The sequence below is a fragment of the Schistocerca piceifrons genome, chromosome 2 (genome assembly GCF_021461385.2).
Source record: "Schistocerca piceifrons isolate TAMUIC-IGC-003096 chromosome 2, iqSchPice1.1, whole genome shotgun sequence".
NCBI classification, from domain to species: Eukaryota; Metazoa; Arthropoda; class Insecta; order Orthoptera; family Acrididae; genus Schistocerca; species Schistocerca piceifrons.
In genome coordinates, this window is record NC_060139.1 from 958,268,762 (window position 1) to 958,286,273 (window position 17,512).

At 36.8% G+C, this 17,512-nt stretch overlaps 1 protein-coding gene across 1 annotated transcript in view; it reads left to right on the top strand.

Annotated features, from left to right (window-relative positions):
• Positions 1 to 14,495, top strand: part of LOC124777752 (rho guanine nucleotide exchange factor 4) — a 55,682-nt gene extending 41,187 nt beyond the window's left edge. Inside the window, exons 11-16 of the mRNA XM_047253254.1 lie at positions 1,509 to 1,730; positions 1,860 to 2,000; positions 2,337 to 2,465; positions 3,238 to 3,322; positions 10,972 to 11,214; positions 11,897 to 14,495. Of these exons, the coding sequence (XP_047109210.1) occupies positions 1,509 to 1,730; positions 1,860 to 2,000; positions 2,337 to 2,465; positions 3,238 to 3,322; positions 10,972 to 11,214; positions 11,897 to 12,069 (993 nt within the window). The 3' untranslated portion in view covers positions 12,070 to 14,495. The remainder of the gene's footprint in view (positions 1 to 1,508; positions 1,731 to 1,859; positions 2,001 to 2,336; positions 2,466 to 3,237; positions 3,323 to 10,971; positions 11,215 to 11,896) is intronic.
• Positions 14,496 to 17,512: the final 3,017 nt, after the last annotated feature.

Here is a 17,512-nt window from a genome sequence, read left to right on the forward strand (position 1 = left end):
CCTCCTGTAGTAAACTAAGGTATTCAATTGGTACTGACAGGATGTGAAAACTGTAAGGAGAAGTAAATCTAAAAGCAGAAAAAACTGTTAACATGTAGTTTGCTTGAACTGGGAATGGTGCAGTGGGAGTGATGGTGGTGATGGTAGTGGCTGTGAAATTGCACTTTCCACATTCTGTCTTGTAAGTCGTGCATTATAACTAAATTTAAAGCAGATTTACATATAATTTTCTGTGAACTTATTCCACACTTATTAAGAATGGAATCATTCAAAAAATTCTTGTAAATTATTATTTTATTTTTATCCCAATAAGGTAGAAACTTTGTGAATATCAGAAATGAATCCAACAACATTATGAAAAGGAAAGTTTCCATTTGCCATATGGCGGAGATGCTCAGTTTCAAATAGACACCACAAAAAGACTGTCACAAATAAAGCTTTCAGCCCATAAGGCCTGGGCTTTCATCAAAAATAGACAACACACACACACACACACACACACACAACTGCAGTTTCAGGCAACTGTAGCCAATGTGCCTGAGAGACTGCAGTTTTGTGCGTGTGTGTGTTTGTGTGTGTGTGTGTGTCGTCTATTTTTGACAAAGGCCTTATGACCGGAAAGCTTTATTTGTGACAGTCTTTTTGTTGTGCCTATCTGAGACTCGGCATCTCCGCTATATGGTGAGTGGCAACTTTCCTTTCCATAATATTGTTGCATTCCATACTGGGTTTTCCATTGTTGGAGGAAAGAATCCAAGTGACTGATAAAATTATGACAAAAAAGGTTTGTCAAAAATTGGAGGAGATGGAATTTTGCAAGTATTGCACAACCATGGTCTTAGAATACTATGCAGGATATGATGGTGTGAAAATTAACACTGCATTGGCAGCAGCCAGCAAGATTTGAAAGCCTGAGAAATTACAAAAGAAAGATGAACTGGTAAAATAAATGTAGAAGATACAACAATTGGGTGAGAGTAAATAGTAAAGAAAAAGCACAGCTTCCTTCAGTGACTGAAGAATAGACAGCAGAAACACAAAATAATGTCTAATAAACTTATTAGCCAGTTTTGTAAGACCTGTAATCCTGTAAGTAGTTTTTTTTTTTTTTTTTTTTTTTTTTTTTCAATTATTATTCACCCTGGAATAGAAGCTGCCCAGCGAGAAATAGACATCAAAGAAATTAGCGTACAAGGAAATAACTGTAAGAAATCTGAATAAAATTAAGTGACATGGTAGAAAACAACTGACAAACTGGAACTGACATCAGGTACACTTGCTTTCACATACTGGTTGGTAGGTTGTCTAATCTACTCCTCATGCTTTGTGTTATGTATTAAGTCTTTACTTAAAATCCTTAATTATCATCCTTTATGAATTCTATGTTAAAACAGTGAATAAAAATGTACACATGCACATACATGTGTAGCAGTAGGGGCAGAGGCTGAGCTTGCGATCTCACCCGTTGAGTTTGACCTAATAATATGTTTTTTTTGTGTGTTATTCAGAGGTCTGGATTTCGAATATACTCTGAGTATTGTAACAGTCAACCAATGGCTACTGCAACACTTCAAGAGCTGTATCAGCACAACAGCTACAGCAAGTTCTTTGAAGCTTGTAGGCTCATGCGTGGTCTTATAGAAATTCCACTGGATGGCTACCTTCTCACTCCAGTACAAAGGATATGCAAATACCCTCTTCAGCTTGCAGAGCTTCTGAAGTATACCAAGGTATGTATCTGTGAAAAAATATCTTTGATGAGGGTGTTTCTTTGATTACTGATATTTTAAAAATTTTAAAATTGTTGCTTAAATTACATAGCTTATTTCAAAAAGTAAAGAAAATTTGTTTTGTTGCAGGTTGATCATCCTGATTATGAAAAAATTAAAGAAGCTCTTGAAGCAATGAGGAATGTGGCTGTCCTTATAAATGAGCGGAAACGTAGAATGGAGAGCCTGGAGAAGCTTGCTGCTTGGCAACAGAGAGTAGAAGGCTGGGAAGTAAGTACATCAAAACAACAGGACATTGTAGCAATGATAGCAGTGACTCTTGCATGTTGTAGTAACAGATGAGCAGAAAGTTAGAGGAACTTGTTGTGTTGTATGATTGTTGTGTATTACATAGTATTTTCTGAAAAGATGTCCTTAGAGGAAGATTGAGACTGATTGTAGATAAAGGATTGTTTGGAAACATCATCAAGTTCTGTCATTGCTGTAGCCACTATTGTTAAATGCAGCTGACTTGTGTAATTTATGCTAAAAATAATAGTCAGGATTATTTTTCTTTTTAAAATGGATTATCCGTTGATATTGTTTAGTACATAATATTTATTTCAGGGAGAAGATCTGATAGAAGTCAGTTCTCAATTAATTCACCATGGTGAAGTAATACGTGTGACAACTGGAATGTGGACCAATAACATAACTTTGTTTCTGTTTGATCATCAACTTGTCTACTGCAAGAAGGTAAGAGTTCATGTAGTGCAGGAGAAATATCATCATCAAGAGCATTTTGGCTCAAGAGGCAATCTATGATGGCTGTTCAGAAAGTAGATTACGTTTTGGTGTTAAAAAAACTATAGGAAACAAGAAGGGTTTTATTCATTTGAAAACAACACTGATATACTACTTTCAATATAGTCTCCACACAACTTCAACTAATTAGTTACATCCTCCCGCAGTTCTGCATCATTGTCAAAGCATTGTGTTGCGAGCCAGGTCTTAATCTTTGGAAACAGATGGTAGTCATTGTGAAACAGTAATTTTTTTGACTCTTCTCATAAACTTTTGCAACCAGTTCATGAGTCACAATGCTTGCTTGTCCACTGTGCTCTTCATTATGAACATTAATTTGGCCACATTTAAACGTAATGAACCATGGGCAGACTCCACCTTCAGCGATTATGTTACTTTTGTACACTTCACAAAGTTGCCGATAAATTTCAATCAGTTTATAGTGTTTTGCCAACAAAAACCTTATTACTGAGAGCACTTAACAACTTGCACTACAAGATTTTCGATTGCAGACAGTTCAAAACTTTTATTGTGAAATAACGGGAAATGAGATGAACCTCATGTTAGCATGGCTGGATACTGATTGAACAGACAAATGCTCAGATAACAGTATGACTGTGTTACCCCCACACATTGTTGCTGCAGGCAAAAATGTAATCTACTTTCTGAATAGCCCTTGTATTAATGTACAACATGTTTATTATCTTTTTTTTTTTTTTTCCAGGACATCTTGAAAAGAAATGTTTTTGTCTACAAGGGTAGAATACTTCTGGATGCAAGTGAGGTTATTGATGTGCCTGATGGAAAAGGTGAGTTTCTTTTTTCAGATAAGAAATATCTGAATGATATCTATTTATATTTCAGTGAAGAGTAAATTGTTACCTTTATCTGCCATAAGCACAGTAGCCATTGGAAAGTACATTAATAATTAACTATCATTAAACTACTGTAAAGTATATTTGCTTCCTAAATTAAATTTGACACGGTAAATTGGCCAGGAGAGCTGATACCTTGAGAGAGTTGCTGGCTCCTCAGATAGATTTGTGCAAAATTTAGAGGGATATCTCAGGTGAAAATGTTGGTATGCTTCAGTAGATGATGATGATCATGAGTATGGAATGCATGAAGTATGCACAGATAGGTTCAAGTCAGAAGAACATTGGAATCACATAGTATTTTGGGGGCATGACTTCTACCTTTGTAGTCTATGGAGATGCCACCTCCTTTTTCCATACTCTGCCCTTGTCTGCTAATATTATTCACTTTTTATGTCATCCTGAGTGCTGTCATTGTCATAATATGCTACTCTGGCTACATATGAAGAATGCAAATTAGATTTATGACATTTTGTCACTTTCAGAAAGGAACAATCACCATACAACCCAAACGGGTCTCAAATGATGTTTCGGAGTTTTTATGACGTTTTGGTCACACACCGAATGAGGTGGTACAATGGTTAGAACACTGAACTTATGTTCAGGAGAATGAAGGTTCAAAATCCAAACCGACTATACATATTTAGGCCTTTCCATCGTTTTTCCAACTCACTTAATGTAAATGCTAGGATGATTCCCTTCAAAAGGAAATGATTGACTTCCTTCCCTATCTAAGCATTTGCCCTCTTTCCAATGACCTTGTCTGTTGGTGGGATCTTAGACACCAGTCTTCCTTTTTATTTAGGGTGTTCTCGGTATGTAGTGAATATCCAGTTAAGGTCATTGATCTAATTTGTAATAGATCCCTGTCTTGCATTATATTAAAAAGTGACCTTTTCCTTTGTAGTAGTGAGAATAGAGAGCTAGTTGTCAAATTTCTGTTTCTGATGGCTTTATGTAGCCAATGCAATAATTGTCTGTGTATCTGTATGCAGTAATATTGTAATAACCATTTCCTGCTGATACAAGCAGAACACATAACTATATTTTACCTTGTCTGTCAGTATTGGACTTGCAAGTGAATTACCACACACAGCTGTACTACATCTCACTTATTTCATTCCCTGTCAACAAACATGGAAATCATGTCTCGTTATTTTCTAAAAGCATTCCATAACATTAGAAGGGAAACTTGGAGAATAATTTGCAAACATTTTCAACTTTCCTGTATTGGCCTGGGAGACTCAAGTGATTAGAGTGGGTAATACAGATACAGAATTGTGTGAAATTGTTCTAAATGCATTATCTGAAAATTATCTTGAGCAGTTAATCAAAGAATTGACTTGCGGAGATAATATGTAGATCTCATGGTGACAAACAGACCTGAACTTTCTACTTAGTTAGCCGAGATCAGGAAATCAGTGGTCATAAAGCCATTAAAGCTTCATTTAATGGCAATAAACAGGAATATAAAGAGAGGAAGGAGGATATTTGTGCTTAACAAGAGCAACAGAAAACGGATCTCAGATTTCCTAAGTAGTCGAACTGAAAATTTCACCTCCAGCACTGATAATATTGAGTATCAATGGACAAAGTTTTGGAATATAGTACAATATACATTAGATGAGTCTGTGCTGAGCAAAGTTGTGAGGGACAGGGAAGACTCGCTGTGTTTCGAGAGCCGTGTTAGAAAGCTACTACAAAAGCAAAGAGAGGTTCAGTGCAAACTTAAAAGTAGCGAAATACTCACAACAAACAAAAACTGAATAAAGTCAAAATCATCGTAAGGAGAGCCATGTGTAAGGCTTTCAGTGAATTCAAAAGTAAAATTGTATCTATTGACTTGACAGAAAATCCTAAGAAGCTTTGATCTTATGTTAAATAAGTAAATGGATCAAAGCCATCTGTCCAGAAACTCCACGACCCAAAAAACATCAAAGCGGAGGTTGGCACAGAGAACTGAAACACTAAATGTTTATTTCCAGAACTATTTCACTGTGTAAGATCATACAGTCGCTTGTCATTTAAATTGCTAAACAAAAATGACAGGTATCAAAATAAGTGACCCTGCGATAGAAAAAGCAAGTGAAATTGCTCAACAGAGGAAAGGCTACTGGACCTGATAGGGTACCAATATGATTCGGCAAGGGAATGCTGAAACATAATGCCTCCAAATTTTTTATGTGGAAACTAAAGCTTTTTAAATAAAAGCAAATATTATCAACATTCTGCATCTTTATTCTTCATGTCTACATATTTATTTCTCAACCTAGCCACCCTGATGACAAACACATTTCTCCCAACAAGAGACCAGTTTGTTGATACCTTCAGTATAGAATGTTTGACTTTGTTGATGGAACTACAACCTCACCTCTGCTTGCATCACTTCATCAGTATCAAAGTGAAGTCTTTGAAGGTATTTTTAAGTTTTGGAAACAGATGAAAATTGAATGGGACTGAGTAAGGACTGAATGGAAGATGATCGATAACAGCGAACCTCAGATGCTGGATCGTTGCAGATGTTGCAGAACTCGTGTGTTGTCTCACATTGTCGTGCTGAAAGAGAGGATGCTCCATGTTTGGATAAACTCTTTGGATTCAAAACTAGATTATAGCATGCTGTTTCTCTTGTGCTGACATAATTATGTTACACACCACTGTGTTTCGTGCTACAGTTCGGAGCATTCTAGCAACAGAGGGCTGGAAATATGTAGACGTGGAGATTAAAGATGTAGAATGCTAATAATACTTGTTTTATTTAAAAATCTTTAAGAGATTCCACATAAAAAAATTGGAGGCATTATTTTTCAGCAATCCCATGTACATAGAGTATGTGAAATAACTTGCTCCTCTTCTAGCAGAAGTATGAGGTAGGTTGCTGGAGTAGTGAAGTGTTCATAAAGAGTGGAAAAAAGTGCAGGTCATTCTCGTCTTTGAGAAGGGTTGCCAAACAAATGCACAAAGCTGTGTAGACATATATCTCTAATGTTGGTTTGTAGTAGAATTTTGGAACACATTTTATGCTCGAGTATTAACGACATTTCCGGAAACCGAAAATCTCCCCTGCAGGAATCAGCATGGGTTTCAGAAACAACAATCCCTGGTTTCCAGGTGTTTGATACAGTTCTGCAATGTTTCCAAATGATTAAAATACAAGTATAGGAAGTCTCAGACCAGCTGTGTGATTGGATGGAACAGTTTCTAGAAAATGGAACACAGCCTATTATTCCCAACGAAGAGCAGTCTTTAGATGTAAAAATAACTTCAACCGTAGTCTGTGGGAGTGTTATAGGACCATTACTTTTTACAATATATACACTGCCAGGAAAAAAAATAGTACTACCTTTTAGAGGTTTCCACTTTACTCAAGATGTGATTTTTTCCAGATTTTTGTGGATGATACTGTTATATGCTGAGAACTTTCAATGTTTGAAAATTGGTACCTCAACACCGCTTGTGCTACTGATCTGTAAATGTAATTATTTCATGTGCTCCATATGCATTGTTGCGACAATAAATCTTGCACCAAAACTCAGGAAGACACGCAGAATATGCTTGGTGCGCGGCTTGGCAATTGATTCTGGACATAAACAAATTTAATAGGAATCCCCGTTATTGGATGATATCACGATTGCAGAACAATCACTGGAAGCAGTTATATCCATAAAAAAATCTAGGAGTATGCATACAAAGTGATTTAAAACGGAATGATCACATAAAACTATTCACAAGTAAAGGAGATCCAGATGATTCATTGGAAGAATCCTCAGGAATCGGTCCATCCACACATCTACAGTAATTACACGATTGATAAATATGAGACTAAACTTCGGACTTGTACTTATCTCCAGAAGGTGAAATGTTTAGTACTGCCGATAGATATGCCTAAAAGTAAATATGATGACATAATCCTAGCTTTTAGAACTATTAATTCTTTTCTCAGGGAAGAGAGTGGGGCAGACTGGGGAAGGTTAAAAAAAGAGGAGTTGAGAGAGACTCACCTGTAATGAGGACTCACCATAAGTCAGTCTCTGTCATCCTGGGGTTTGGGTTTGAAGAATCGTATTCGCCCCTTATGTCTCTACATTACATCCATATGGCTACTCTGCAAATCACACTTAGTGCCTGGCAGAGGGTTCATCGAACAACCTTCAAACTAATTCCCTATTATTTCAGACTGGAATCGCGCAACTGCTACGGTTGCAGGTTCGAATCCTGCCTCGGGCATGGATGTGTGTGATGTTCTTAGGTTACTTAGGTTTAAGTAGTTCTAAGTTCTAGGGGAGTGATGACCTCAGATGTTAAGTCCCATAGTTATCAGATCCATTTGAACCATTCTATTATTCCATCTCGAACAGTGCAGAGAAAAAGCAAACACCTACATCTTTCCATATGAGCTCTGATTTTCCTTATTTTATTGTGATGATCATTTCTCCCTGAATAGGTTGGCATCAACAAAGAGTTTTAACATTCAGAGGAGAAAGTTGGTGATTGAAATTTTGTGAGAAGATCCCTCCACAAGGAAAAACACCTTTCTTTTGATGATGTTCACCCCAAAACCTGTATCATGTCCATGACATTCTCTCCCCTATTTATTAGTAATGCAAAATGTGCTGTTCTTCTTTGAACTTTCTTGATGTATTCCATTAATCCTATTTAGTAAGGATCCCACAATGCACAACAGTACTGCAAAATAGGATGGACAAGAATGGCGTAGGCAGTCTCTTTTAGTAGATCTGTTGCATCTTCTAAGTCTCCCAGTAAAATGCAGTCCTTGGTTCACCTTCCTCAAAATATTTTCTATGTGTTGTTATCAGTTGAAGTTATTCATAACTGTAATTCATAGATATATACTTGAATTTACAGCCTCTAGATTTGATTGATTTAACATGTAATTGAAGTTTAATGGTTTCCTTTTAGCACTCATCTGGATGACCTCACACTTTTCATTATTTAGGGTTGGTTGCCAATTTTTGTACCATATAGATATCTACATTATTTTGCAATTTGTTTTGGTGTTCTGATGACTTTACTAGATGATAAACAACAGCATCATCTGCAAACAATCTAAGACAGCTGCTCAGGTTGTCTGCTAAACCATTTGTGTAGACAATGAGCAGCAGAGGGCCTATAAAATTACCTTTTGAAACGCCAGAAATCACTTCTGTTTTACTCAGTGACATTCTGTCACTTACCACAAACTGAGACTTCTCTGACAGGAAATCCAGAATCCAGTTGCATAACTGAAACGGTATTCCATAAGCACACAATTTCATTACAAGCCACTTGTATGGTACAATGTCAAAATCTAGAAATATGGAATGAATTTGAAATCCCTTGTTGATAGCACACAACACCTTGTGTAAGTAAAGAGCTAGTTGGTGTTTCATAAGAATGATGTTTTCTAAATCTGCCTTGACTGTGTGTCAGTTGACTGTTCTCGCCAAGGTAATTCATAATGTTCGAACACAACATATGTTCCAAAATCCTGCTGCATATCGATGTTAATAATATGGATGTATAATTTAATGGATTACTCCTATTGCCTTTCTTGAATATTGGTGTGACCTGTGCAACTTTCCAGTCTTTTTGTTCGGATCTTTTGTCGAGCAAATGGGGCTGTATAGGATTATGAAGTATGGAGCTATTGCATCAGTGTAGCCTCTGGAGCAAATGAGGGCTGACGAGGAATGATTTTTTTCCAAATCCTGTAATACCTCAAGGGCTTATTAGACTATTTGACCACTCGCAAAGAAGGTGGTGTCATTCTGTGGCATAAACATTGTCAGTTTCCTGTCTGAAATTTCGAAGGGTAAAGATTTTTCAAGGTTGCACAGATCCAAGAAAGAATCAGCTCTGACCTTGTGTAGTAATCATTCTGGTATTCTCAGGAAGTGGATTAGGAAAACTGCAAAAGTTCATCTTGAACTAACTGGACTGTTGCATATTCTTGGAAGACTGTGATCAGATTTGATTACAGTATTGCCAGACATGGTGAAATTAGCATGAAATCTATTTCAGGGGGTGTTCATACACTTGTCTGAAATTATTATGGCATAGCTTTCTGATTTTAAACTGCATATCTCCATATCTGGATTTGACACAATGTTCCCCCGAGAAACTATTATGTATTGATCTTGCATTTTTTTTTTTTTTTGTAATTGTAATAATTAGTAAACTATTGATGTACAAGGTGTACAGCTTGCTTCCGATAGGTGGTGACAACGGTAAGTAGCAGTTGAAAGAAACAGATCACAGACATCACGCAGTTAGCTTGGACCTCAGTCATCATAACCTCATTCTAACATTAGTCGATTTGTGTCTGCATCATGAAGTTGTTCTAGATCAAAAATGTCAGTTTACGAGCCTAATTCTCATTTGTGGGAGGTGTTACTGTTTTGTTTCCATATGAAGAAAACAGCAGCTGAGTCTCATTGAATGCTCTCATGTACGTATGGTAAGGATGCTATTAGTGAAAAAACGTGTCGTGAGTGGTTTCAAAGCTTCAAGAACGGTGATTTTAATGTCGTAGACTGGCATAGCGGTGGAAGAGGGAATGTTTCCAAAGATGCAGAATTGGAGACATTGCTGAGTAAACACTCGCGTCATACTCAAGAAAAACTGGCACGATTAATGGGAGTGCCACAGCAAGCCATTTCAAAACGTCTCAAGGCTATGGGCATGATTCAGAAAGAAGAAACTTGGGTCCTACGTGAGCTGAAACAGAGACATTGAACAGTATTTGTGTGTTTGTGAACAGTTGCTTCAGAGGCAAAAACTGAAGGGATTTCTGAATCGCATTGTGACGGGGGACAAAAAATGGGTTCATTACAATAACCCTAAACACAAAAAATCATGGGGATATCCCAGCCATGCTTCCACGTCAACGGCCTAACCGTATATTCATGTATTCATGGCTCCAAGATCATGCTCTGCATTTGGTGGGACCAGCTCGGCATTGTGTACTATGTGGTGTTAAAACCAAGTGAAACAATCACAGGTGCTCATTATCGTACACAACAAATGCGTCTGAGCAGAGCATTAAAAGACAAATGGCTGCAATACAGCGAGAGGCACGATAAAGTGATTTTGCAGCACGACAACACTCGACCCCACGTTGCAAAAGAGGTCAAAGCGTACTTGGAAACGTTAAAATGGAAAGTCCTTGACTATCAACTTTTTAGATCAATGGCGCCTGGCCTGGCTGACCAACACTTCCAATCTCATGAAGAAGTCACAGAGTGGATCGATTTGTGGATCGCTTCAAAAGATGAACAATTTTTTCGATGCGTGATTCCTACACTGCCTGAAAGATGGAAGAAAGTAGTGGCCGTGATTCCTACACTGCCTGAAAGATGGAAGAAAGTAGTGGCCAACGATGGAAAATACTTTGGATGATACATGCGTAACCAATTTGTTTCATTAAAGCCTCAGATGGTGGGGAAAAAATGGTGGAAGCAAAGTTGTACACTTTGTAACATGAACTGAAAATGTGCAGTTCACTTAAAGGTATACTGCTGGTACTTTATGCTGTTTGTAATGTGAAATAAATGTAGCTGAAGTACTGTACTGTGAATTTACAGATCCTCAGCTGGGAATAGCAGTGAGACACTGTGTACGAATAGTCTGCTCGGGTCGGGAGAGAGGGCTTGTTTTCGCATGCCGTTCGGCAGCTGAGAAGACACGCTGGCTGCAGGCTCTTGCAGAAGAACGTCGCCTTGTAGATAAGGATGCTCGTGAAGGGCTGGAGTTCGCACCAGCTGCCCGACAACTTGCCAGGATGGCTGCTCGCTGCCAACGACGTCGGCCACCGAGCAAACCACGAGGTACGTGCACATAATGTACCAGAGATATTGTTTCTTTGTTTTATTTATGATATAGTATTTGCATATAGCTGCATTTTGATAAATATCATAATGTGGCTCTTCCACTTCATTCTCTGGGTCCTTTCAGTGATATACCCATAGCGAATATTTTGCCTCATTGCTTAATAAACGTTGCCAATCATCTGTTGATTTTATGTATTAGCAAATAATTGTTAGTTTTAATCATGAGATGCTAAAACTATGTAAAGTTGCATTTAAAGGTCTGAATTTCGGTGTTTTTTTGATCTGTGGCTGTATGCTAAAAAGGTTAGTTATATTCTACTGCCTTAACAGTTGTATGTTGAAAGTAAAAATAAATCGGACTTAAATTTAGAACCTCAAAACATTGCAGCTCATTGTGAGCAGCATCCATTTCTGACACACATTTAATGAATACAAGAATGAATAACAGAAGAGTTTTGTAAACTGAGTTGAAAATAATGAAGGCAACATTTAGAATAAACACATTCAAAATTAAAAAATAAAAAGAAATTCTTGATACAGAAAAGATGCTTTAGAAGACATAGTGTAATTGTAAGATATTTATCTAATGCCAAGTGTGATTGTATTCTACCATTTCTGAGCACTATATTTTTTACTTAACCGAAATGAACGATAATTTTGTATCTGTATTATTTTCTAGGGAAGAGTTACAAGCGTGATTCTTCACACCCTGTGAATAACCTTGATGCAAGTCATCACAACCTATCCTCATCAACAAGTCACAGTTCAAGTAATTCGCTGGGCCGAAAAATGGGCACCTGGTTTACCTTTGGTAGCAGCAAGAAAGGTCGTGCTACACACCACCCATCATGAAAATGAACTCAAATGGTGCTGTAATATAGTGAATTTGTGTATGAAAAGGAGTTTCATGTGGAGGTGGACATACATGATGTCTGTATTTATATTGGATATTGTGAAGCGTTTCCGCATATAAGGTAATGCATGTCATGTAAGTCTCGTGGCAGAGAAGGAGCAGTTAAAGTGAACCAAATATTTTGGTTATTCTGTTGTTACATAATCTTTTTTGTATGAGTGGTTGGTGCATGAAATTTGGAATGAGCTGGCCTAAACTTCATACAGGAAGATGTTAGTGATAAGCAGCACAATAAAGAAGACTGATTATAGCCTTCCTCAAAACCTAAATTTTGTTAAGAATCAGTTTGCTGCAAAAGCAGTTGTAAGTTTGAGGAAATTTGTAGGAGTATGCTAACTGTAAACAAAAACTTTCAGAGTGCTGTAATTAATTTATAAAAAAATGGAGAATTGGCTCACAGGAAAGAAGAGACATTAGAATTTCATTATATTGTTAACAAATTCAAAGATTTAATCAATTTTCAAACACTGCTTGCATTTATAGCAATTTCCAGACTAAGTTGAAACCATGCCGTGCTATTTCTAAAGCACTGGACATACTTTTGTTACAAGGTGACCTGAGATGTTGTATGTTTAACACAGGTTTATAGCTCCTAATTTTTTATATGTATTCAGTAACGAAGAGAAAATGAGCATGTATGAAATGTTTGATGACATTATGGACAGAGATTTTGTTTTTAATATGGTTGTTTACTTGAGAAGGCTTGTGCCTTAAAACATTCAAATTATGTTATTTGATGCTGCACACACACACAGATGTATCTGGTGCTTTCTTTATTTCTTACAAATAATGCTTAGCAGGTTATTCAGTATTTCTGATATGCTGTTCATTGCTGTTCATAGGGAATGCTGTACTTATGAGTACAGCCATAGCTGACTAATTCATATGTCTGCATTTTTGTGTCTCTAGTCATCTCCACAGCTTTAATCAGTTTCAAGATGAGAAGTGTTATATCCCTGTTCAGTGACTAACACGAGGAACACAAATTAATAATGCTTGGTTCATGAGGGCTCATAATAATGATTCATGCACATTTCTACTCTTTACAAACATATTGAAGAAAACAAATGAACAGGAATGCAAAAGATGACAAAATGAGGCTACTAGTTGTGCCTTACTTATCTCAGTTGTATTGAACAAATGCAGCTGGGTGAAGAATAAACTTTACAGCTGTGAAACTTTACAACTTCATATTGATCATTTCTAATGGTTAATAGTTTGGATCATGTCTTGAACTGATATAACAGGGACTGATTTTCTTCCTTCAGAAGTATTTCATTATTCATTTAGTATTAAGGAAAATGTGTGGCATATTGTATCAGATTTTACACGAACTCTGGAGTATGTACTCTGCAAAGCTCACTTTTACCATTAAGACAGTTTGTTGTGTAAATATGCCCATCCATTCCATACATCCAAAGTTATACATGGTCACCATAGTCATCTACATTTTTGCATCATTGTAGGAGGTTTTCAGTCTCTTTCACTGTGTCAGACCATTGAAAAATTAGACAGGTAAAGATTAATGTTGTTCCGCTACTGTTGAAAAGACTTCATTCATAACGCACACAGCTAAATTATTACTAGCAAAACAGTAATCGTGCTTGGTAGGGCAGTTGCATTAGTCATGCCAGTATTTCAGTGTTTTATTCAAAGCTGTTTGTATTTGTACTATGGTGTATGGTTCCTCAGTCGCATTGTGGACTTTGTGTTTCATTGCCAGAATGTACAGATAAACTGTAATGGCAGCTTATGTGCTTATCATAATGAGTGATATGCAGCCTGAACTGGTGGTGTTAATTGTTGTATACCACTGTCTACATTTTCAGTTTGAAAATAAGAAAGTTTCCAAATGAATTTCTGGTGGTACCTCAGTGGAATCAGTTCATCTTGAATCAATAGTAAACTTTTACAACATTCAGAAGTGTTTTAAGACCTTTGTGTGTAGTATATGTGTAATGTACTATAACTCTGTCACTCTGACAAGCTAAGAGGGAAATAATTTGGACTGCATTTCAGATTGAGTCTGGTAGGTTAAATGTTTAAATGCTAGTGTTGAAATAATGTCAAATAGATAAAGTTTGCAAATGGAATCGGTATTTGTTATTACAGAATCGAAATATGTTTTCAGGTGCATTCTGATGAAATCTGTTGTTATTGTCATTAAGGGCATTACATATTTTGTGATTTTGGTAGCTTTGTGACAGGATATAGGCTACAAGCATACTATCCACTAATTTGTGGTTTTTAATGTAGGTGTAGTCTACCTATTAATTGCTTTTGAATTTTGTTTTTAATTTGAGTCTCATCAGATCCAAATTACTTGTATTGTTATTTTGATTCATTGAAACAACTAAATAGCCTAACAAAGAAAAATTTTAAAATTGTGTTACACTTTGAATTTTCTGTGTAAAAGAAAATGAACTGATATGTTTGAAATATAATACTGATCAAGAAACCTAGCAGTCTACAAAATAATTGTGGTTTGCGCATATTTCTTATTTATGTTACTGTTGATCGGCAGCAAATAACTGGAGCATCACTAAATGCCAACACCTTTTGATATGATATTACACAACTACACTGTAACCTTAACCAACAATGTTAAATATGTTAAATTTTGAATTCTTAACGTATTAACCACATATTTATATAGTTGAATATAATGGAAGGAAACATTCCACGTGGGAAAAATTATATATAAAAACAAAGATGAGGTGACTTACCGAACAAAAGCGCTGGCAGGTCGATAGACACACAAACAAACACAAACATACACACAAAATTCAAGGTTTCGCAACAAACTGTTGCCTCATCAGGAAAGAGGGAAGGAGAGGGGAAGACGAGGGGAAGTGAGTTTTAAGGGAGAGGGTAAGGAGTCATTCCAATCCCAGGAGCGGAAAGACTTACCTTAGGGGGAAAAAAGGACAGGTATACACTCGCACACACGCACATATCCATCCACACATACAGACACAAGCAGACATATATGAAATATGTCTGCTTGTGTCTGTATGTGTGGATGGATATGTGCGTGTGTGCGAGTGTATACCTGTCCTTTTTTCTCCCTAAGGTAAGTCTTTCCGCTCCCGGGATTGGAATGACTCCTTACCCTCTCCCTTAAAACCCACTTCCTTTCGTCTTCCCCTCTCCTTCCCTCTTTCCTGATGAGGCAACAGTTTGTTGCGAAAGCTTGAATTTTGTGTGTATGTTTGTGTTTGTTTGTGTGTCTATCGACCTGCCAGCGCTTTTGTTCGGTAAGTCACCTCATCTTTGTTTTTATATATATTTATATAGTTGTTGTCGAATGTTGTGCTAAGTATTTTCTATGGATTCCAAACCATTATATTCTGCGGATTCCAAACCATCACAATACTTTAAGCAAATAGATTGCAAAAGTAAATGAAAAGGCACAAAGTGATAACTTCTGTGTACCATAGTCTTCAATAAATGCTGTGCTTACTGATAATCAGTGTAGATGTCATGTACAGTATCAGAAGATGCAGATAGTCTTACAGTACTTACATACTTGTTGTATGAAAGAAGCATCCTGTGTCACTTTCATACAAAAATCATGTGCCCCAAACAAGTATATGTGTCTCTTCTGGTTAACATATTAAATACAAATAAAAACTGATATATGACTAGTGATGGTAGTATTATTGATGAGGCTAAGTCAAAAAGTGAATTCCCTAAAAAGAAGACATTTGTTTCAGTACCATTTTTTTTTTTAATTATCATTTATAGTCTTTCCATTTTAAGCTCAGACTTGACATCTTTGGATGAAACAGCAATTATCTGAACATGAAGAAACATGTATGGAAAAGTTCTTTTTAATTTTTTATAACGTAGTGATGAGTCACCTGCCAACTTTTGGCTCATGAAAATGGAAATAAGCTCAGTATTGTATGGCAGATGCTTGAATAACTTCTTTAATGAATTACTAAGGGGGACTGCATAATGCTCAACACGCAGGGCACATTTTTGGGAGAAGTGGTACTCAGATCCCTGGTCTTGTGTAATGAAATGGGACCCAAATAAAGGTGTTCTGTAGTTTTACTTTTTGACTCACCCTCACAATAATTTATGTGCAATAAATGCTTGACATTCAGAATTGTTCATTTTTGAAAGAAGTGATAGATGTAAATACGAAGCATTGAATTATAGAATTGCTTTTCCATGTGTTCTCATTGTTGTGTTTTGGAGAACAGCTGAAATTTAATGTATCATTTTAGTCTCTTGATGTTTCATGACGCAAAGAACTCTCTAACTAACTTGTAACTTATTTTTATATATCACAATGCTATGAGATGATACAATATGTGTACAAACATCCATAAAAAGGCAATTTTATTATTTCATGTGTTATGTGGCATGGTGTATTGACCAATATTTTGAAGCAGCTTCACAGTGCAAAATGCTAGAGCTTGTTTCAAGGCAATGAAAAGTTAATTTTTCTTGAGTTCCACATGGCAAATGTTGTCACACAGCTCTGCAAAACATGGTATGCATCACTGAATTTTTGTGGGCATTGCTTTAATAAACAAACTGCTACAAGCCCTAACTTCATTATCACTAGAAAATCAGGAAAATCCAGTTTCAGGTTGCATCCTAAGCTGCATATTATTGTCACTGCAGGTTGCAGAATGCTATGTTTCATACTCTTCCACTGAAATCCAGAAAGGAAGTCTGAGACCGCACTGGAGATTACAGTGAAAGTGAAGAAATAGTTTTCAGTTAATGAAAAAGTTGTATGCTTACTGGAATGAATTGGTTATAAATGAGGCACTCAACATTGATGATGATAAAATATGCTGTGTACGAAGCTGTCAACATAAAGCATAAATACTAGTGTGGCACCGTCAAGCTAGAGTCATCTATTCACTAAACATCTTGTCAGTGTGAATATAGGATGAAGTGAAGAGTCAAACAGTGAATGTTGCCAAAATGTCCCGTGGCTCAGACTAGACAATCTGGAATAACCTACATGCCGCAGAAATAATTTAAGAAGCAAACAGCTCCCTAAATAGTTTCTGATGAATCACTCATTGAAAGCAGTAGTGCACACACGTAACATAACTAACAAGTGCACATGAATTCTTATTTTATGAACCGTGCTACGCAACTAATTTCCTTTGTGAAGACATTTTAGTGTGAAGTTCGTGTGTGTGTGTGTGTGTGTGTGTGTGTGTGTGTGTGTGTGTGTGTGTGTGTGTGTATTTGCACGTGCTCATCTCAGTCGGGAAGCACAATGGGGAAGGGCTTTCTTTATGCAAATGGCAGGAGGAGGTGTGGGGATTTATACCTTCCATTTCGCCAGGCCTTACATGAGCACTTAATAGGAGGTTGAATGTGACTTAACGGTAAGGCACTCGCAGGGAG